At 31.6% G+C, this 22,460-nt stretch overlaps 2 protein-coding genes across 10 annotated transcripts; one reads left to right on the forward strand and one right to left on the reverse strand.

The window, feature by feature from the left end:
- Window positions 1-1,633: 1,633 nt before the first annotated feature.
- LOC111717205 (uncharacterized) lies at window positions 1,634-13,837 on the forward strand. Of its 9 annotated transcripts, XM_023492717.1 has the most exons (10): window positions 1,634-1,722; window positions 4,560-4,634; window positions 6,348-6,388; window positions 6,977-7,170; window positions 7,324-11,075; window positions 11,137-11,225; window positions 12,323-12,379; window positions 12,698-12,801; window positions 13,185-13,327; window positions 13,580-13,837. In XM_023492717.1, the coding sequence occupies exons 5-10, from the start codon at window positions 10,740-10,742 to the stop codon at window positions 13,814-13,816; spliced, it is 966 nt and encodes a 321-aa protein (XP_023348485.1). In that variant the 5' UTR covers window positions 1,634-1,722; window positions 4,560-4,634; window positions 6,348-6,388; window positions 6,977-7,170; window positions 7,324-10,739; the 3' UTR covers window positions 13,817-13,837. The 9 variants fall into 9 exon arrangements, with proteins under 9 accessions (XP_023348485.1, XP_023348487.1, XP_023348483.1 ...); XM_023492719.1 differs by having other exon boundaries at window positions 7,324-11,210; window positions 11,269-12,379; XM_023492714.1 differs by lacking the exons at window positions 1,634-1,722; window positions 13,185-13,327; window positions 13,580-13,837 and adding an exon at window positions 3,863-3,990 and having other exon boundaries at window positions 7,324-7,430; window positions 7,486-11,075; window positions 12,698-12,795.
- A 1,283-nt stretch (window positions 13,838-15,120) lies between these two features.
- On the reverse strand, window positions 15,121-21,671 carry LOC111717211 (uncharacterized). Its single transcript, XM_023492729.1, has 8 exons — window positions 21,636-21,671; window positions 21,189-21,271; window positions 19,776-19,826; window positions 18,322-18,390; window positions 17,665-17,740; window positions 16,520-16,584; window positions 15,540-15,617; window positions 15,121-15,481 (listed from the first exon to the last, which is right to left on the reverse strand). The coding sequence occupies exons 2-8, from the start codon at window positions 21,255-21,257 to the stop codon at window positions 15,203-15,205; spliced, it is 687 nt and encodes a 228-aa protein (XP_023348497.1). The 5' UTR covers window positions 21,258-21,271; window positions 21,636-21,671; the 3' UTR covers window positions 15,121-15,202.
- Between the last annotated feature and the right edge of the window lie 789 nt (window positions 21,672-22,460).

The raw sequence follows: 22,460 nt of genomic DNA on the forward strand, positions 1-22,460 counted from the left end.
TTTTTCTTTATTTCATTTTTTAAAAAACAAATTGTTTTAGAAATACAACAGTAGCTTAAACATCATCTTATTAAGTGTATTGTCAGTGTACAGTGTACAGTGTACACTGTACAGTGTACACTGTACACTGTACAGTGTACACTGTACAGTGCAATCCCTATGTTGTATGTTTATTATAATATTCAAGTCTAACAGTTATCTTCCTATATCACAGTTTTATAGGTCCCACTGAAGACACCTTTATCTTTGCTAACTATTTTAAACTTGAAGATTAAATTATATGTTTGACTTAATTTTTGTTATTTTTTTTTTTGCTGGGTTGGCTTGATAGCACGGAAAAGCAGAATTAAAAAAAATATGAAAATGTTTAGGAAATTATTAAAATATTTAGGAACTTATAGAAATATTTAGGAACTTATCAAAATATTTAGAACTTATAAAAATATTTAGTAACTTATAAAAATATCTAGGAAATTATAAATATTTAGGAAATTATAAAATATTTAGGAACTTATAAAAATATCTAGGAAAATTATAAAACTATCTAGGAAATTATAAAGAAATTTAGGAAATTATAAAAATATTTAGGAAATCATGTACGAAGATACTGCACAGGAAAAGAAAAGAAGAACAGCCGAAGGAATGAGGCCCCAAGATTTTCATAAGGTTTTTCTTTTCATGACATGTAGGAAAGTAAAGAAACTGTATTTTTCTAATAACTCTATCTTTGAAACCTAATGTTAATATTTCAATATTTCAAAATATGAAAAATGCGATATAAAAGATAATAAGGTTTATACACCATCAGGTTGCTAGATATAAAAGATAATAAGGTTTATACACCATCAGGTTGCTAGATATAAAAGATAATAAGGTTTACACCATCAGGTCGCTAGATATATGGCTTCAAGGTTTAAACATCTTTTTAAATTTAAAAACATAATTTGTTTTTTAGCATATATTTTGTAAAAAATATTTGTAATAAAATAAGTCAAATCTTCAGGGATTGAATTTTCTGAATTGGAGAGGTCGCTGAACTCCCTATACTGCCTCGCGATTCAAATCCTCATTCATCTTTTACTTTTAATTGGTGATTCAGATTTGAATCAGCAGTAGGTAGTTAGGCAACCTAGCTCAAATTCAATTAATTCAGTCCCTTTAAACTTTTTCATATTTCTTTAGGTTTAGTACTGGAACAAACAAGCATATTTCGATGTATATCAATAGTAGAATAGTAGAATAGTAGAATAGTAGAATAGTAGAATAGTAGAATAGTAGAATAGTAGAATATTAGAATAGCAGAATAAGTTAGAATTTTCATAAGTTTTACGTTGCACTTTGAAATTGGACTTTACTACCTTTATAGAAGAACTAGCTGAAATGCCAGGCGTTGCACATACAATTTTAGAGCGCTAGCTTCAATAAAATTTTGAATTTAAAAAAAAATTTCAAATTGGTTTTGCCTATGTTACCCTATAGGGTGTTCAAGGGTTCCCTCGAAAAATGTCAGCTAATTCGATCTAGCTATTTAGTATTTAGCCAGCTATAGCTGACATATAAGTAAAAATAAGCGTATAATATAAGTAAAAAAGAGCTTCATTATATAGATTTTTTAAAAATATTCTGATTACAGCTTGGTGAGGAGAAATGGGCTTATCTGGAAAACTTGAGTAAAATGGGTGGATTTCAACCATTGAACCCTCTTGTGGAAAAAATATGCACGTAAGTATCTTTTATCTTCTTCATCAATTTAAAACAAAAAAATTCAGTCTTAGCCACAAACTCAGATTTTGAAATCCTTATATCTTTGCTACCTAATGTCGTAAACTATAGATATTTCAAATTATGGATTCAGTCCGATCCAGGTTGCAAAGATATAAAGATTGGTAAATTTGAGTTTGTGGCAGAGACTCAATTCGTTTTGTAGCTATTATCTACAAGTGTTTTTGAATATGATATAAGTTTTTAATTTTTGGAACTGATTTTTCAAAGGGGGTATAACACAATTCTTTTTCCTTGTAATCTAATGATGTTTTGGACATTTGAAAAAGATATTATTTAAAAAACATAAGCGTTAATTCTTCCAAAAACAGCTCAAACATATTTGTAAAAGGACATATTGTAAAGAATGGCATATTAAGATTTACTAAGGTATCCTTGAATTCTTTTTCAGATCAAACAGGAATGAGATATGCTATTTTTCTTAGGCAAAAATTGATTGTTTTTAATTGTTGTTTCTTTATGAAAGCATCTTGGGGATTTATGCTGAAGAAACAATGAAGGAACTTAACCGATTTTGATATGGTTACAAGAATGAACTCGAAGTTATATCAGATAAAAGTTATCGTTGTGAATGTGATACACAAGTATTTAAATAGGAGGAACCCTTGAAGTTTAGGTTGATTCCTTTAAAAATAAAAATTGTCATATTTGTTACTAAAACTTTATTTTTCAAGTCATACTGGAGACCAGAGGGTTGTCAACCTTCCTCAGTATAAAAACAAAAACTATATTCTGCTGGATGATGAAACATTTGATTTTGTGTAATTAGAAAATATTAATAAATCCTTCCTTACCAATACAGAATACTGTATTACTGTGTTGTGAATTAAATCATATATTTTAAAATTAAAATTATTGCTTCAAGATTAAAATGATGAGTCTGTTAAAGAAGAAAATTTAGAAATGCCCACTTTGGATATCGAGATTAAGCGTCAAAGATTAAAGTTCGGGCCTCTGATCTGATTCTGGATTTTATTTTTTTATTTTTTCCCAATTCGAGGATTTTCGCCAATTTCGATTTATTTATTATTTTCAAAGAGTGACAAAAAGGCCAGTTATTTTCAAATATAGAGCATTGATTATGTGTTAATTAAAATTAAATATGCATTTTAAGCAAATATGCTTGTTCTGTTTAAGTTGACAATTATTTTGAAAATTTACTAATTGGGAATCCTTTAGATTTAAGATATCATTTAAAAATCATTTCTAGAAATAACTTTAAAAATAATTTTGAAATCTTAAATGTTCAATAACATTTGTTGGTGTAAAAAGAAGGGAATGATTTTTTTAATATCTTCTCGCTAGAAATTATAAAATGCGAGGTTGAGTCATGAGTTGTTTAATGTTGAAATAAAAATTAGAGAAACTAAACACGCGATTGTAATTAACCATCTGATTCACAATTGTACCCTTGAAACCTTTTTATGTAAAAGAATATAAAAGAAAATAATGAGTTTTCAGAAAGAGTAAGAAAAATGGTGATATCTCTTAAATTTTTGACAAGACAAAGATTTACAGTGTACCATTGTGAATCGGACATGGCATTCTAAAATTAGAGGGTCGCTTTACAGTTTCTTTAATGAGCAGTGAATCCGCTAAAATGAGAATGAGCTTCAGATTTATCACAAAAATGTTCAAGGAAAATTATCTTAGTCACTAATTTTACAACTAACTATCTTTGATCTTTTATACAGGAAGATCAGAAGGCCACTGCCCACTAGCCAGTTAGTGATTCATAAAAACATGATGATCCTTAACTTTTTTTAAATTTTCCCATGGGTCCGAAGCGATCAGATTAAAAAACTCTTGAAAATCTTGATAATATATAAATGCCAAGCAAATGTTGATCAAAAATGAAAAAAAAAATTTTTTTGCATTATAGCATTGCTAAATTTTTTGAAAATTTCAAAAATCTTTTAAGTTTGTCTTTTAAACTCTCAGCCCCCCCCCCTGGCAATGCATATAGAATCAGACTTTGTAGGTTTAACATACAACATGTAGACTTTTGGCAATTTTCTTCGCAAAATTTAAGAATCTTTATGACTAAACAATTTTCAAAAATTGACATGACTCCTTTCTTGAACCTAAGATTAATCTGGTATAGATTGTTTGTGTTTGTATCTGTGTTTGTTTAACACTAATTGAATACAGCCTGCAAGTATAAAAGTTCACCAATGTCTAATCTAGTTGAGCAACTTCCAATCCAAGGTGAATAAATGTATCCTACCCCACATTGGATATACAGATTAATTTAATTCCCCCTAGAATATCCTGCACTAGTGGTCCCTAGAATATCCTGCACTGGTGGTCCCTAGAATATCCTGCACTGGTGGTCCCTAGAATATCCTGCACTGGTGGTCCTACTCTGCAGAGAAAACTAATATAAAGGAATCCAGTACTTATCTCTAAACTTTACAAGTTTTCACAAACGGATATCGAGATCAAGTGTTGTGTTGCCCTTTCACTGAAAGTTTTGACTTAATTTCATTCAACAAAAACCTTTAAAACAGAAGTCAGTTCTTTTCTGATTCTATCAACTATTCTAATTTCTCCCCTGCTGCTGCAAGAATATCTTTGATTGAGAAATTAAGCGTTTATCCTCAAATTTAAAAATGCCCACATGATAAAGATATATAGATCAATTCAACCATTCAAGATTACAGATTCTCTTGAAAGCAAGGGTCCTTTGGTTAAAGCACTAAACATTTTAATTGGCCAGCAAATTATGCTGTTGTTGCAGTTTTAAGCACAAAAAAAAACATAATTTGTTTTTTTAGAAATTGTGCCAGATTTGCAACTCTCAGTCTGCAAAAAGTTGACATTTCAGTTGTGTACCACTGAAATATTAGGAAGTAAAATTTTTATAAATACATAAATGGAACTATTGTAAACTATACATTTTTTTGCTTAAAGGGACTGTAAAGGAAAAATGAAAGGTGGTTTAGGCTGAAGCCTGAGCATTTTAGACAACCATGAGAGTTCTATCTGATGTTTCTGTCGCGAGAAATTGTTAGAAAACTGTGTCAAACTAATACAAAAATCTATATATATAAAATTGTGTATAAAACTAGCAGGTTTAAACGGACCATATTCAGCCAATACACAACCAATCTGAAAACAACGATATCCCAGAGGAGCCTAAGAAACATAGGTTTGCTTCTATCATTATTTGAATTTAATAATTTTTTATTTATAAAAGATATAATTGTTAACATTATTTAAACGTACATACCCAAACTTCCACCAATGGCAGTGCAGTACGTTGGTCACATGATAAACATACTGCACTGCCATTGGTGGGAGTTCTGGTCATATGATACTGACATATTTTTTATATTATCAATTATACCTATTAAAAATGAAAAATTATTAAATTATATCGTCGTTTTCAGATTGGTTTTGTATTTGCTAAATATGATCCATTTAAACTTACTTTTTTATGCAACATTTTATATATATATGGATTTTTATATCAATTTATCGAGACAGAACTCATGAGATAGAACTCTCATGGGTTCCAATCAACTCCTAAAATGCTTAGGTTTCAGCCTATACCCCCTTTAAATTTTCCTTTACAGTCCCTTTAATAATGACTACACGTATTTTTTAACATACATATTTCACAATAAGTCCTTGTAAAAATATTTTTTTGACAACAATTTTTTCCTTATATGTGATTTGCAAGGTACCGAGAAAATGAGTATTATAATTTATAAAATATTAATCCCCCAAAATTTTATGTCTTAACTCTTAATCTAGCAGTCTAACAATTAGTTTAAAGTGAGTGTTCGCGAAAAATGAAAGGGGGTATATCTTTTGCCACATTTGTATATATTTGATATTTCATACTAGTCTTGATTTTGTTTTTTAAAATAATATTTAGCTTACAACTTGTTTTCGAACATTCCTGGAAAATATGAAAATGTCGTCTTCATTACCAAAAAATCCTCGAAACAGGAATAAATGTTTGTATAAGTAACTCTCAGATCATAACAATTAAAACATATTATGAAAAATCAACTATATACAAATGTGGCGAAAGATAATTAATGACTATAGGTTGTAAAATCTGAATGATTTGTTTGATATTAATTTGATTTTTTTATGATTCAAGTGGTATGTTCCAACTTCCTCAATTTGTATGGGCGCTACGCTCTTCGGTATGTGATGTCTTTATAAATTTTCTCCTTATAGATGCAACAGATAGAAGTAAGATTAGTAGCGATCAAAAGCGCTTATTTATCACATTAAGCCTATACCCCCTTTCATTTTTCGCGTACATTCCCTTTAATAATTGTTTGTGTGGCAGGAAACTTGCATACAAGCATACAATACCAGTAACTTCTGAATTTATGATCTAATTCTTACCTCAATAAATAAAGTAGAATTCCAATTTGTTTTGATCTTCTGATTGGCTATGTTTAAAACTGTTTTTCAGTCTAATCTGCAAAAATTGGGAAATGAGATTAATAATGAATTATGAATAAATAAAGAAATATAGTAATTCTTAAAAATATACTCAAATTAATTTAGAATATCTTATTTCTACTTAAATTTACATTTAGATCAAACCCATCTTGAAGTTTACTTGTATACAGACCAGAAGGTGATTAATTCTTCAGGGATTGAATTTAATGACATTGAGTTACGTCGCTGAACTACCCACTGCTGGTTCAAATTTAAAACACTGATTCAAAGTTTAGGATTAAGGAGGTTTTTGAATCAGTGATTTAAATTTGAACTGAAGTTACTGGGGCAGTTCAAATTCATTAAATTCAGCCCCAGATTACATTTTTTTATGATATAGAATAACAGAACAAGTAGGATAGAAGGATCATTGACTCGGACTGTGCTACCTGAGTGGTCCAAAAGGGATTTACTAAACATACACCTGCATGTAGATATATATTTCTGAGCAAGTAATCAATTTAGATGTAGAATTCCATAGTGTGTCCATTGTCCAGTGGTTCTGTGGAGGGAGCGGCATCTAGAACTTAGTAACAGTAATTATGGAAATACAAATATTTTTGTTCTTTAAGCCCATTTTTCTATTTTATGTGAATGTTGCGGCATGTATAAACTCGTCAGACGCCGCCCCAGTATGCGTCAATAGTTCTTCTATGCCACCTGTTCTGTGTATAGAACAGATATAAATTTACTCTTAAATACAGATTAATAAGTTTTTCTGTTACAGGATAGAACTTGCATGGAACAAGAAAATTTCTTGAATAAATCCTTGAAGTTAACTTTTGATAAAAATTTTCTATCTGAAACAGAGAACCTGGTCAACATATTTGATATTATTGAAAGAATAGATGTAAGGTCTGAAAATAGTTCTGATTGGATGACAAAATTTGGGAATTTTTCTGACAAACCAATCAACTTCAGGTATTGCTAGAGACTTCTAGATATAGTATGATAATTTTTAAATGACTTAAAATATGTTTAATTAGAATCAGAGAAAAATTTTAAGGTTGTTGAAATTTGATAATTAAAAAAATTTGCCTATAATTTAAAAAGTACAAAATATTTCTTTTGAAGCACACAAATTTATCCGTATGTAGACAATCATATATTTCTTTGCTTTACTTGGAATTCCTACATTTCCCAATTCTTCAATATCAGAGTTATACCAACCACATATTCAGGTCTTTTTAAAAACTTTTTCCGAACCATATGATATAATAATGAAGAGTTTTTAAGGAGAAGTTCAATTGTATGTTCATAAAGAAAAAGAGTTTCTCAGAAGGAAAAGAAATGCTCTGATGGAAATCCACTATATCGATCATATCATGGACTTAAACATAGACATCACATCTAACCAGCTTGTGCCTTCACCAAACAATCCATGTGCCACTGATACTTTTGATTCTTGTGTTGATAACTTTATTAAGACAACACTGAACGATCATTGTCGACTTCCTTTTATGAAAGATACCATAGGAGAGATTCCAATCTGTAACACTGGTGATAGCATGCAAGGTGCACTTAATCTATTCCAAACTAGCCATCTAGAATGTTCTCAAATAGAAGTGAGGATTGAGGCAAATCCAGTGGACTGGATGTACATCTTGATGAATCCTAATTTTCCGGTTAAGACAGTTATCCCAGGGTACTATTTGACAATCCCTAGAACAGTTCTGGTGTCCAGGATGGTGGAAAATTATACTACTGTCTCCTTCATTGCTGAATTTGGAGGTTGGGTTGGATTATTCCTGGGAGTTTCACTGCTTGGAGTGTTTAAGCTGATGGTTGTTCCGTATTTCAATTCAGACACTGACAAGTTATTAAAAAAAATCCTAATGACTGGTTTGACTTTTATGAAAACTGTTTGTATAATATGCTTGGCATACATACTGTTTAAATGCTGTGAAAAGATGATAACTGGAGAAATTAAATCAGATGTCAAGTTTCAAGATGATCTTAAGAATATCAGTTTATCACTATGTTCTATGGAAAACAGCTATAGAGTAGAATATTTGGGAGCAAATCTGTCTTATGTTGGAAACATTCCTGGGTTTTGGAATAATATAACAAAAATAATGGATAAGTTAGACACCCTACAAATTGATTTTCAAAATGGAAATAAAGTTACAATAAAGGACTTCACCCAAAGTCAACATTATTTTGAACTCACTTCCAACATACCAAGATATGGAACATACATAGAAACCTGTCATACATTTAAATTGAAAAATCATATAAAGATGTTGAAAGTTAAAGCCAAGAAAGAAATGAGAATTTATGTTCACATGTCAGGCCAGCTGTTTAGACCTGGAAGACATGGTTTTACATTTATAAACTCAGATACAGTTATAAGCCGAACCAGGTAACAGGTTTTGGCCTTAAATCAAACAATTTCAAAAATATTGAAAGCATAATAGACATATCTTTTTGAAAACACTATGTCTATTTGGGAATTTGATCTATGATTCTTTTTGGTCTAAAAGTTTTCTGTTCTATAGAGAATTAAATCAAAAGATGAAGAAAATGATCCAAAATAATTTTTTAGATTTAAATCTTCACCTTAGCAAAAAACACAGAAAATGTGATCTAAAATTTGAAGGATCTTTTCTAAATAGTTTTTTTTTAAAATTGTCTGATTAAATAACATTTTTTTGTTGTACATTTGTTTAAAATCCAGATTTTTTAAAATTTTTGTTCATGTTAGAGATAAATAGATTTTAGTTAAGAAATTAGTAGGATTTAGGTTAGAGAGGTTTAGGTTAGGGATGAGTAGGGTTCAGGTTAGAACTGAGAAGGATTTAAGGTAGAGATGAGTAGTGTTCAAGTTAAATATGAATAGGGTCCAAGGTAGAGATTATTAGGGTTCCAGTTGGCATGGTATCTATAGTGTTGGGTATTTTCCCAAAGGCATTTTCCCAACGGCAACTTCCCAAATAACTTCTCGTTAGGTTAGGCCTTCTGAGGCGTCGCAGTCTACAATGGGGGGTCAAGCCCTGCAGCTTGGATGAGCTAAGGCACCAAGCCCTGAGGCTAGAACTGGCTAGGGGGGCCAAGACCTGTGGCTAGGATAAACTTGGGAAGTTGCTGCTTAGGAATTTGCTGTTTTGGAAATTGCACAGTTGGGAAGATTCCTCTTGGGAAAATTCCATAGAGGTTATAGTATATAGAGTGATGATTTACTAATTGTACAGACCATGTACTCCACTTCAAAGGTCAATCTGTATACTGCAGTACTTGGGGGTGATTTCTTAAAACACTCATATTGCACATCTGGCTAGGAGAATTTGTTTTCCATTTCACTAGTGTAATTCACTGCTCTTCCATTGTGTGCAGGATTACATTTTCACAGGAAGAGCAATATTTCATCGCTGACAAACATTTCTCAGAAAACTGAGTAAAATTTAAGATAAAAACCTCCCCATGCACTTAAACTAAGAAAGCGTACCGCATATTTGATGGCTGTACTGTATGAGTAGGCCATAATCTCTTTATATCCTTCACCAGTAAACTGTTTTAAATGTACACTTAGACTAATATACACAGACAGAGAGCTAAGATTCAGCCCCCCTGGAAAATACCTAACTTTACCTTATGATAAAGCCCTACATGTCTCTACCTAAACTATCAAGCTTTGGATACTATTCTCTACATTTTGACCCTACCACACTTTAGATCTAATTCCACTCTATTTAGATGAAAGTCTACACTTCATAAACATATTTTATTATGTTTCATTATCAGAGGAAATTTTTAATGAAATTTAGTTTTTGATCTAATCCTATACTTTCCTAAAAAATGTGGGATTTTGATTAAAATTTTTTTTCAAGATCAAATTCCACAGAGTTATTATACTAAGTTTGATTGTATGGAAAAAACGTTTGTTTTTAAAGTTGTTTAATTTTTTTTGCCCAAAACAAATTCATTTGAACCAATTGAAAATTCAAAACTTCTTTGAAAATTAACTTCAATTAGGTCCAACATTTATGAAAATTTTATGCTTCTAAATGAAATTCATGTTCCAAGCAAGAAATTTTCTTTGGGTCAAATTCACAATTTTTTTAATAAAACTTTCTTTGAAGTTGTGTAGATATATTCTTATTTTTATAATCTTCTCAGTGGCCTAACTTTAAGAATTTAAACAGTGTCTCTGAACAGCAAAAACTGGTTCCCATTGAGCTCCGGATGAAATCTTGGAACACTGAATACAGTTTCAAGTAAAATCAACCATGTTTAAGCTGTGTCCCAAATTTGAGACATGGCTCAAATTTTTAAAATCTGTCTCTTAGCCCTTTTTTGCTTAAATGTCAGAATGGGGAGATTTTATTTTTTGGTGATTTCTCAGTTTTGACTTTTTAAAGTTCTACTGATGTTTCATTGCTGTTTTTAATTTAAGTGATGAATATGGTTATGTTTGTGAATCTTTCTTTGGTGTAAGAATAAAAGTATTGAATCAAACCCTCATTTATAATGATGAATACAAGGAGAATAATATGTTTGATGACTGTATATTGAATGCGGTGGTTAAGAATATTGGAAACCCAAATGTTAAACAGATATTGAAATTAGAAAAGCATATGATTGTTACTTACACATTACCAGAAAATGTTTTCAAAAATCTTTCAAGAATTTTTGAGAATGTACTTAATAGCCAGCAATGTGTAATACCTAGCCTAAGAATAAAGGCTACATTTTCATTATGGCAAATGGATTCAATGTCAGTAACAATGTTTCGTAAATACACTGAACCCTGGGTAAATGAAACATTTGAGAATAAGCAAATGTATTACTTCAACCTCGAGTTGCCTTTCTCAGTAATTACTAATCAGGTAAATTTCATGTAATTATTATTTTTCTCATTTATCTTCAAAAATGTTCAAATTCTCATAGGCCTACTTTTCTTATGGTATGGTGTCTTTCATTGCTGAACTTGGAGGATGGATTGGATTACTTCTTGGATTCAGGTTTTTAACACTTTGGTAAACTATTTATCTAAACAAAACTTAAACTTTTATATTTTAGTGTCCTTGGAGTTGGCTCTACCTTAAATGACTTCATATTTCGAGAGAAAAGAAAAATTGCCTTTGTGGGGCATTTAGTTTTTATGATAGCTATAATTATTGCAATGATGTATCTATCTATTATTTCAATATTAAAATTGAAGAGTAGGCCAACAGGAACTAATGTAGAATACCATAGTATTCATTCTCAAGTAAACCTGTCAATAACATTCTGTAAAACTGGAAATTTCAATACAGGCAGAGATGGGCATCAATTTTTGTGAATGAACAACATTTTTCAAATCATACTATTGTTTTTAAAACCATAGTGTTTTTTTAGAAAATTTACTAACAATGAAGGAACAAATTGGATCATTCAGAGAAACTTTTGAAAAAAATTTAAATTCTAATTACTGAATGAACAATTTCTTTGAACAAACTTGAAAAAACAATATTTATTTTTCACTGAACTAACAATTATTTCAAATGAACTTTTGAAAAACTAACAATTTTTTTACTAAAAGAATGATTTGATTAATGAATGATCTCACTGAACAAACAATTTATGTGAATGATCCTTCAGTAAGAAAAAAATAGATGGAAAATGAACAATAGTTCTGAAAACCAATAAATAAATTTTTTTTCATAACGAATAAAATAGTTTGTTAACAATCAATGAACAGACAAATTATAAAAAACCAAACAGGCCCATCTCTTAATACAGGAGGCACTGTGTACATACAAGAAAATGAACAGATGCCATGGAGGCTATATTTTGATTTTAAAAATTATACAGGAGCGGAAATGTTTGTTTGGCAAAGAAGTCTTTTTGAATTATTTAAATGTGTGACAATTCCGTACAAAGGAATCAGTATGAAAATAAATCACAAAATGAACAGATATATATCAGACAGTATTTACTTACATGATTCAGGTTTTCTATTTGGGCAAAATGCGTTGAAGATCAGCAGTGTTTTCTTACAAGATACAAACATCCTTCAGCTCTCTGTAAAACAGTTTCAACAAATTGAAGATGATGGCTTGTGTTCAAATTTGATAAACTTTGACTTTTGCAGGGACAGGCATATTCAGGATAGAATGAATGCAACATTTGGGTGCGTTTTATACTTAAGGTAAACATCTTTGTTTGTACAGAGGCCAACATATTGTGTTGGGAATCCTGGGATTCAGTCAGTTGTCCTTGATATTTGATAATTTTCTGAAATATTTAAGAAGAGTTGATAGGGAAAAAAGATTTTGTGCAATTAATCAGAGATATACATCACAACTGAATGTACCCCTCTTGATTGAAAACTTGATGGAGAGCATGAGGGGGATTTATTTTTATCCCCACCACCCTCTTTTTTCTAATAACTTCACTCTATGACAATAATCTTTTACATTTATTCCTTTTTAAGATTTAATAATACTTTTGTTTTCTTATATTCTAGAGATTCCTTTACTGAATACAATATTTGTGACACAGAAACCACCCCAGCTCCCATTAAATATTCTGCAGTGGGCACCAGATTTATACCTCCACCTCCACCACTAGGGATAAACCATAGTTTTTCCTTATATTTAGATAATTATCCTTACTCATTTTCTAGTTGAAGTAAGGACTAAGGCTGGATGTGTTCTAACTTTTTCAAAATTTTCTATCTGTTCCGGTCCAATTGTTCTCATGAAAAAAACAGTCGTTCCCAAGAAAAGATCCCCTGCTCTTAGTGCTTGGCATGTTCTTACTTTTTCAAATCATTCTCTTTGTGTTTTCCAGACAATTAACCTTTCTCCTTTTTGGCCAATTTAAGCCCCCTTAATCTTTAACAGACAATCAACCATACTCTTTTACAACTAAGGTTAAGTTAATTTAAGTGCCTTTAAGTTTTCCAGACAAGTAGTGCAGTGAGCACATTTCAAATTGCATGGTTTGCTTAGATCTAGAGAGAATGAAAAGAATGCAAAGGCTGAAGGAAGGATACCAAGAAATCTCTGCCAGCTTTAAGGCAGGGCCAATAACTTGCCTTTTTCCATGTAGAACAACCATATTTGAAGTTCACCGTTTTTACAGAGAGAAAAAGGTAAGGTTCATTACAATTTATAACAAACTTAGCTAGTGGGGTAGATCAAATAGTCCAATGGTATGGCTGGGTACTGTTAAAAGTCTGCCCAACCATCAAAATTGAAGCTTAGCTAGCATAAGATAGAGTTGAGTCTGTACTTGATGTGCATCACTAAGGCTGGTACAAAGAGTCTGTCCAGTTTGACTTCAAATTGAACCTAGTCCACTGTGAATTATTCCTAAAAAAGTTTTTGTTGTTGTTTATTTCTAGAAGAGTGGATCAGAGGAAAAGTATCTGATTATTAAGAAGCCTAAAGACCTCCATTCGCATAAGAATGAGTATATTTACACAATCTGGGAGTTTGCTGCTGAGTTCGGTGGCTGGATGGGAGTTCTGTCGGGATATAGTATACTAGATATAAGTTTTATCATTATTCAAGCAGTTCAACATATTGCACAACTTTTTTTGAATAGTATTCCAAATATTTTCTATAATTCAAATAAGTAAATAAATTCATGTACAATTTCAGTTCTGATTATTTTCAATCCTCTGCATGCAGATGAATTATATTTAAAGGTTGTGTGCAAGTGAGAGTACAGTAATGTAGAGATATTTTTAGAAACCAATCTTTAAAATCCTCCTGGCTCTCACCCCGAGGCAGGTTAAATGTCAGATTAAATTTTCTGGATCTAGCAATATATATATGTGACAAGAATTAAATCTTTTAAAAGGGAATGCAGACATATTTTCAAGTGATCCTCAATTTGTAGAGCACTGGAAAATCCGGTTCATTTCCAGTAGAGGGCCGACTAGAGCAAGATGTACAGTACACAATATATAACAGACAACATAAGGCTAAACAAAACAGACGAGAAATTGAAAAATCACTTCTTTGCAAATTTATGGCCAATAAACATTTGACTGATCAGAGTCTAATTCTAAAGAATGCGCGAATTTTAAGTTTGAGGTTAAAATTTCTGTAAAATAATGAGTATGCTACTTAAATATTAAACTTTCTCAATTTTAAATTTGAATTTCCCGGGAAAATCTGAACCAATCAGAGAAAAGGATTTACGAAGAATTATTTCGCAACTATCGGTAATCAGCTCTTTTTTAAATTTTAAATTATTTATGTGAAGGAAAACAAAACATATTTCCAGTTATAACCGTATTTTGGGTTTACATGCACACATTAATCAATCTAAAACGTGAAATTTATTAAATCAAGGTTTTTACTTTTAAATATATCGTAATCAGTTGAGTGCCGCTTACCCCTGAATGATGATAGACAAATAGGGATTGCGGGATTTCAAGATTTTAACCCTGTGTTTAAATTTTAACTCGTCGATTTCGGCAAGTTAAATATTTAACCACAGGGTTGAATATTTAACCTCACGGTTAAAATTAAGGTTTCAATTAAGTCAGAAGTGGCATTTAACCATGAACTTAAAATTTAAGTCAAAACTTTTCGTTCTTTAGTTTTAAACTCAGGATGGTGGAACTATCCTTATTTTAAATTCATGCACAGGAATGCTTTTATTAATTGATAGACTTTTTATGCAAGCTGTTTTAAAGCCAGAAAAATGATTTAATGATTGTGCTGATTTTTTGTTGCCAGAAAAAACTCAAAATTCTCCGGCATTGATAATCAAATACTGTTTACTGAATCTAATAAGCCAGCCTACAAGGGGAAGGACACATTAAGACATGACCTCAGACACTTTTTTTTAGAATATTTACAGTAAAGTTTCAAGATTTCAAAAAAACTGATACCATTTTACTTGCTTATAGACATTATTACAACTTTGATGTTTTCCTTTATGCATTTAACCCCAGTTTTATTTAAAAGCACATTTACATGTTTTATTTGCATCATATTTTATCATTGGAAATTTAGTGCTTTCTCTTCTTAACTCGTGTCTTTCGGGCTTTTTTAGGACTTGCCACTTTTGGCTTTTCTCCTTCTTCATAAATTACAGCTTTTGGTTTTGCTACTTTTTCCGGTTGGACTGGTTTTCCTATATTTTCTGGTTGGACTGTTATTCCTTCATTTTTTGGTTGGACTTGTTCTCCTATATTTTTTGGTTGTACTGGTTTTCCTTCATATTCTGGTTCGACTGACTTTAAAAGCTCCTTTAGACCTGTTTGTACAAAAGAAATGACTTCAGGAGCCTAAAAGTAAGACATTACACAAGTATGGATGTATTCCACTAAAGTTAAATAAAAAAACCTCAGCTGTGTGAAGAAATATGTCTGCTTTTTTAGATGCTGCCTTTAGTTCTGCTTCACTTCCAGGTTCAGCCAGGAGCTAAAAATTAAACATAAAACATAAACTAGCTGAGATGCCTGGCGATGCCTGTAAAATAAAATAAAAAATTCAAATTTTGAAAAAAATCGATTTTTTTCCAATGTTACCCCTGGGTACTCAGGGGTTCCCTCAAAAAATTTCAGCCCATAAGGTCCAGCCGTTTGGCCAGCTATAGCTAACATACATACAAATATATTAGCGAAGAGCTTTATTATTTAGATAATACCTAGTACCTGTACCTGGCAATACAGAGTGTCCTAACAAACATTGGAATAAAAGTGACGATTTTAAGATCCTTGTTGTAAATGATTTTAGATTTGGATTGTATTCTGTTGTGCTTAATAAAATAATACATTCCTGTGTACAAACAAAGTACAAGGTGTTCCAATAAACATGGGAATTCAGTGACGAATTCGATATCGTCTTTTTAAATAATTCTTTGATTTAGTATAGTGATACCTACTGAGAAAGCTGTAATCTGTACGAGTTTCGTCTGCTATGTTCACATTTTGTTTGTTTATGCTTTGACTGCATACGGTTGTACTTAGTAAAACAAGAAAATTGCAGTATACAAACAGAGTAAACTTGTCCGTCTTCACTGTTCACCTTGCGGATACATTATAGACACATCTTTACAGCCATTTACCTTTTTCATAAAATAAACTCTAGCAGACATAATCATATTATGGGTTTTAAATTAGGTATTACAATGCTAATTCATAACAAAGACGATATCGAATTCGTCACTGAATTTCTATGTTTTTTGAGACACCCTGTACATGGTTGCCCCCTTTCTCTTCCATCTTGCAGAAATGGTACAGAGTACAGACACATACAACGAACAGAGTCAACAAATATTTTGCCGTTTTAAAAAAATACATAGAACCTGGACCAAATAGTACCTGAACTATTTTTTCTGCTTCCAAATCTTGGGTTTTTGGAGCATTTTCTCTCATTTCTTCTAATTCTGAAACAGAGACAACATTTTTTAACATATGTAGCAAATAGTTCGAAAATGTTCTAATTCACTTCTTAGTTTTTTAAAATCTCTTGATGGATGGATATCATATAGAGTTACCCATTTAGAATGAGACTGTAAAGACGACCTTAAACAACAAAATGTGATGGTTAAAATTTGCAGCAGCATCTCTGTTCCCCTCTGCTGGACCTGAGGCCATTAGAGGGAAATATTTTCCAACACAGGGGATCCACATTTTTAAATGAATGCTTATAACATGGTAATTAACACTCAGGGCACTAATAACTTCGCCAGAGGGATGGTAATTAACACTCAGGGCTTTAATTACTCCACCAGAGGTATGTTAATAAACACTCAGTACACTTATTACTCCACTGGAGGGATGATAATTGAAGCTTATGACACTAATAAATACATCTGAAAGATGGCAATTAACACTCAGGACACTAATAAATCCATTGGAGGGATTATTATTAACACTAAGGACACTTATTACTCCATCGGAGGGATGACCATTGACACTCAGAACACTGATTATTCTACAAAGAGATGGTCATTAACACTCAGGACACTAATTACTCCACTGGAGGGATGGTAATTAACATTCAAAACATTAATTACTCCATCAGAGGGATAGTAATTAACATTCAAAACATCAATTACTCCACTGGAGGGATGGTAATTAACATTCAAAACATTAATTACTCCACTGGAGGGATGGTAATTAACATTCAAAACATTAATTACTCCACTGGAGGGATGGTAATTAACATTCAAAACATTAATTACTCCACTGGAGGGATGGTAATTAACACATAGGACACTAACTATTTCATCGGAGGGATGGTAATCAACACTCAGGACAATAATTACTCAATCAGAGGGATGGTAAGTAATACTTAGGACACTAATTACTCCACCGGAGGGATGTTAATTAACACCCAGAACACTTATTACTACACTAGAGGGATGATAATTAACGCTCAGGACACTAATTACGCTATTCACCTTTTTTTGGACTCATTCTGTAATTGTCGGATAAAGTTCAAATGTAAATAATTGTCTTACCTTTTTCCTTGATTACTCTTGGCTTTAGGAGCTCCCTGAAACCGGTTCTAGTCGCGTTGTAAAGCTGAGGATGTTTCTAAACATTTTTATTAAACTCGGTCCAAATTTAGGAGCTCCCTGAAACCGGTTCTAGTCGCGTTGTAAAGCTGAGGATGTTTCTAAACATTTTTATTAAACCCGGTCCAAATTTCCTAATCCGAATAAAATGAAGTATTTTGTCACATTGGAAGTCATATATATCACCAATTTCAATACGTGAACAATTCCTTTAAATAAGTGAACACTGACTATAAATAAGTGAACACTGACTATAAATAAGTGAACACTGACTATAAATAAGTGAACACTGACTAACAATAAGTGAACACTGTCTATAAATAAGTGAACACTGACTATAAATTTAAGTGAACACTTCCCTTAAATAAGTGAACACTACCTTGAAATAGGTTAACAATTTCTGTAAATAGGTTAGCAATTTCTGTAAATAGGTTAAAAATTCCTTTAAATAAGTGAACACTCCCTTTAAATAAATGAACACTCCCTTTAAATAGTTTAACAATTCCTTTAAATAGGTTAACAATTCCTTTAGATAAATGAACAATTCCTTTAAATAAGTGAACACTCCCTTTAAATAAGTGAACACTCCCTTTAAATTACCTTTTCTGATTCTTTTAATCTATGAAAGGTTCTGTACGCAACCCCCATGGTTCCAGGGTTCAACAGATGCTAGAAAAAAAATATTAGAAATTTATTTTATTTTTCATTTCTTCTAAATGATTTGCATTTGCAAGGAAAAACAAACATTTGTAATCAAATCCATAAAAATAGCTTTCAGTTGTGATTGCAGTAAAACATGTAGATTGTAAATATTCCACCAACAATTCGATGTGGAAAAATCAAGGATGCATAATAAGGTTGCTTACTCTCGTAGCATTCCAATGTACGGAAAATGTCGTCTCCTTAGCATCTATATATAAAGTTGTAATGTCTGGTCGTCTGTCTTTCTGTTTGTTTTTCTGATCATAACTCAGAAACCCCTGAACCGATTAGACTCAAATTTTGATTGGGGAACTCGTCGAGACCCACGGGAATGTTCTTTGCTTTGAGATTCTAAGTTGACTGGGTCGACTTTAATAGCGAAAATTTAGTTTCCCGGTAAAATCGTTCAAGTGGGGAGTAACTTTTAGTAACCTTGGCACTTGGCAGCGCTGGGTTCCTAAGCTAATAAATATATAAAATCCGCATATGACGTCACTGATTATAGAGGCAAAAGTGACTTCATATGAGGTTTTTATCTATTTATCTTAGGAGACGACATTTTCCGTACATTCGAGCCCATTGAGAGTAACCCGACTTATTATGCGACATTGGCGCATCGAGAGTAACCAACCTTATTATACAACCTTGGTGCATCGAGAGTAACCATCCTTATTATACAACCTTGGGTTTTTGGCAGTGACTGACCAAAGGACGTGTACAACTGAGGTTGACCAAAGGATTTGTACAACTGTGGTTTACCAAAGGACGTGTACAATTGTGGTTGACCAAGGGATGTGTACAAATGTGGTTGACCAAAGGACGTGTACAACTGTGGTCGTTCTAACTAGGGATGGGCTTCTTTTGGTTAACGAAACGAGTTTTTGAAAATTAACGAAAGAGTTCATTAACCAACGGCAAACACCTAACCGAAATAGCTGTTCTTGAAAACAAATTAACAGTAACAAAATAGATGTGTTTCAAAATAACGGCAACTATCGTCCTTTTTTTTGCTAAAAATTGCATGAATTTTTTTTGATACGCTTATCCGGCCCTAGTTCTAACTAGGCACTGATTATGCATTGCACACTGCACAGTGCTACGTTAAAAATTTGTCTGTAACGGACTCACGGCCACCTTTATCACCTTGGATATTGCCGTATTTCTCATCTAAAAAGTGCATAATTCTGACAATATCTTCAATCGTTTCTGAAGCAGAAATCCGCAAGTTTCTGATAAAAGACAATTTGAAAGTAAGCAATATTTATATTAGATCCAACTTAAGGGGAACGTAAATGCAATTTAAAGTAACTCTTCTTGGATCTAATTCTGAATCAGTTTGTTTAAATGTATACCTTGTCCAAACCGGCCCCGTTCTCCAAAATATTTTCTTCAGGATCACGTTTCTGAAATATTTATATTTCATCAATTATTGATATTTATTTATTGATTTTTATTTTAAACATTAAACAGAAAGTGTAATTGATAAGAGTTCCACACAAATAGATACAGGATATCCCACGAAACATGACTGGGGAGGGGGGCGGGGGTAATAGTTTAAAACGTCTGCTTCCATAAGTTAAATGCCAATCATATTATAGGAAAATTAATTTCAAAGTAAAATATATTTGAGTAAAATATTTTTTAGCGAAATAAACCACAAAAGTCTTCAATATCTAATACAGAATATGGAACAAGACATTCAAAACTATTCACCAACTGTCATGTTTCGTGGGACAACCTGTATAATTCTGAGATGATACTGAAGTTAGTAAAATTATAGAGAAACGGATTTCTACCCTGAATCTCCATATCTTTGCAACCTGTATGATGTGACAGACCTTTGATATTTCAAACTAGGCTTAAAAGTTAAAGTTTTAAAAAAGGTATACACCATTAAATTGCACAACAATATAGGAATAAGAATAAAAAGTTAGAGGCTTGTAATCAAAGAAATGAGTCTTTGTCACAAACTCTGATTTGCTAATTCTTGTAGACCTTAGATATTTCAAACTAAGATTTTTGTTTTGTTTTTGGCTGTAAAGCTATCGATTAGCTAATTTGAAATTGTGGCAAAGACTCAATTCCTTTGCAAAGCTTAACATTTTTTAACATGCCACCTTTAACTTAAATACAACAGAATTTAACGGTTTTTTAGGAATTCATTGTTTCTTGGATATTAAAAACTCCGCAAAAAAAAAAAATTAAGAAATTATGAATTATCTTAAAGAAACACATTCTGTAAATTATACTGTAAAAGTCAATTGTCATATTATTTTATTCCAGTGATGCACAAAGCACATAGGAAATATAAAAATAATCAAAACCTGATTTATCAATGCTGAAAACTGCATTAAAACATAAATGCATTTTTAAAAATTACAGAAATGCATTGCGTCATTCCTCATTGTGAAGGGATGGAATAGTTTTGAAATCTAGAAATATTAGAGTTTTACGAAAAATTAAAAAGAATATGTAAATCAATGAGTAGATATCTAATTACATTATCACATGTTAATAAATAATGTATTTACATCACATAGATTCAGACAGCAATAAAGTTGCATCGAAATTTTCAGGCATGGATCGACTTAATTAACGCTTTAGCCTAATTGATTTTATCTCATGCTTATATATTTTCGGAATTCTTTAAATACTAATTTTGGTAACTATTCGATGCACAATTTACATGATATTATACAATATGTATCTATAAAAAAGTACGCAAGAAGAATTGAAATGTCGTCTTTTGAAAATAATTCTTTAACCTTTTTTTGTGCTGAGATTTCTGCTCCAAGAAAACATACTGTCGACAGAACAAGTAGAAATTCTCTCATTGTAATCCAGTAATCTAAACAAACTGTTGAATGTACAGGGTATCCTGTAATAGTGACGATTTCCATATAGTACTTTTAAATAATTCTTCGATTTAGTACAGTGATACCTACTGAGAAAGCTGTAATCTGTAAGATTTTAGTCATGGATATATAATAGATGGATATATCATAGTCAAGGTTTGATGTAATTTTGTCGCTGGGGTGTTATGCAGTACGTTAGACATTGGACCCTGGAACTTACAATTTGTCTTTGGTTTTCGTAAAGTTAATAGATTTCAAAGGAGTAAAGAAAACATTGTAAGTCTTTAAAACTTGATAAGATTTTGCCTCCTTCTTTGTATTATAAAAATTGTTGGAGATACTAAAGATTTAAACAACCTTGCTGATATTTAATATTTTGAATTTGAATCAAATTTCTCAATATCTTGGTCAATTCTTAAGGTACAAAAACGGCAGACCACATTTTGGAATTCTGAAAACAAGGCGCTTTTGATGCTACCAACTCTTTGAAGAAAATGCTATTATCACAAGATTTTAGCTACAATATATCATTTCTGCTTACTCCAGGGCCCACTATCTACCAAAGTTCTTCTCTAATTTGGACCCTGAACTTCACTTCAAACTTTTTTAAAAGTACAAATTATTTTTATAGAATGAACAAAAGCGAGAATAAAAATTTGTTATAGTAAAACCTAAAACTTGCTATGCAGAGGTTTTAGAAATTTCCTAAAAATATCTAGGGTCCACTGAGATATAACAGCTGCGTAGCCCACCGACAAAGTTTATGTTTTGACTGCGGTTGTACTTAGTAAAACACATCATTGCAGCTTTTTACCGTTTTGTTTTTATAAAATAAGCCCTATAGCAGACATAATTATATTATCATTTTTGCTTATGATATCACGTATTACAATGCTTATTCTTAAAAAAGAATTCTTCACTGAATTTCCATGTTTTTTGGGACCCCCTATATCTTGTATGTCGTCTCTGTTCTTCCTCATATTTTTAAAAATGTAACTCATGAGTGTGAACAATTTGCTGCAAATGATGTACAGTGATAAGCAGAAAACGATGGAATATAAAGACGAAATTATTGTTATTACAAAGAAAACAGTTTTACTAGAGACTTATTGAATCACTAAATTAGGGAACTGGTTTTTTTTACATTGCACAATTGATGTGTATCTTGCTCATAGATTCATT

This window comes from Eurytemora carolleeae, unplaced genomic scaffold (assembly GCF_000591075.1).
Source record: "Eurytemora carolleeae unplaced genomic scaffold, Eaff_2.0 scaffold1032, whole genome shotgun sequence".
Taxonomy (NCBI): domain Eukaryota; kingdom Metazoa; phylum Arthropoda; class Copepoda; order Calanoida; family Temoridae; genus Eurytemora; species Eurytemora carolleeae.

What these genes read in the sequence shown, in the direction of transcription:
- LOC111717205 (XM_023492713.1), top strand. Translation starts at nt 3,957, where the DNA reads ATGTCTAATCTAGTTGAGCAACTTCCAATCCAAG. An exon ending in TGAGCAACTTCCAATCCAAG is followed by an intron (nt 3,991 to 4,559) that starts GTGAATAAATGT and finishes TTGTTTTTTTAG; the next exon opens with AAATTGTGCCAGATTTGCAA. An exon ending in TACCACTGAAATATTAGGAA is followed by an intron (nt 4,635 to 6,347) that starts GTAAAATTTTTA and finishes ATTTACATTTAG; the next exon opens with ATCAAACCCATCTTGAAGTT.
- LOC111717211 (XM_023492729.1), bottom strand. Translation starts at nt 21,257, where the DNA reads ATGAGAGAATTTCTACTTGTTCTGTCGACAGTATGTTTTCTTGGAGCA. An exon ending in AAATCTCAGCACAAAAAAAG is followed by an intron (nt 19,827 to 21,188) that starts GTTAAAGAATTA and finishes TAAATATTTCAG; the next exon opens with AAACGTGATCCTGAAGAAAA. An exon ending in AAGAGTAATCAAGGAAAAAG is followed by an intron (nt 16,585 to 17,664) that starts GTAAGACAATTA and finishes TCTCTGTTTCAG; the next exon opens with AATTAGAAGAAATGAGAGAA.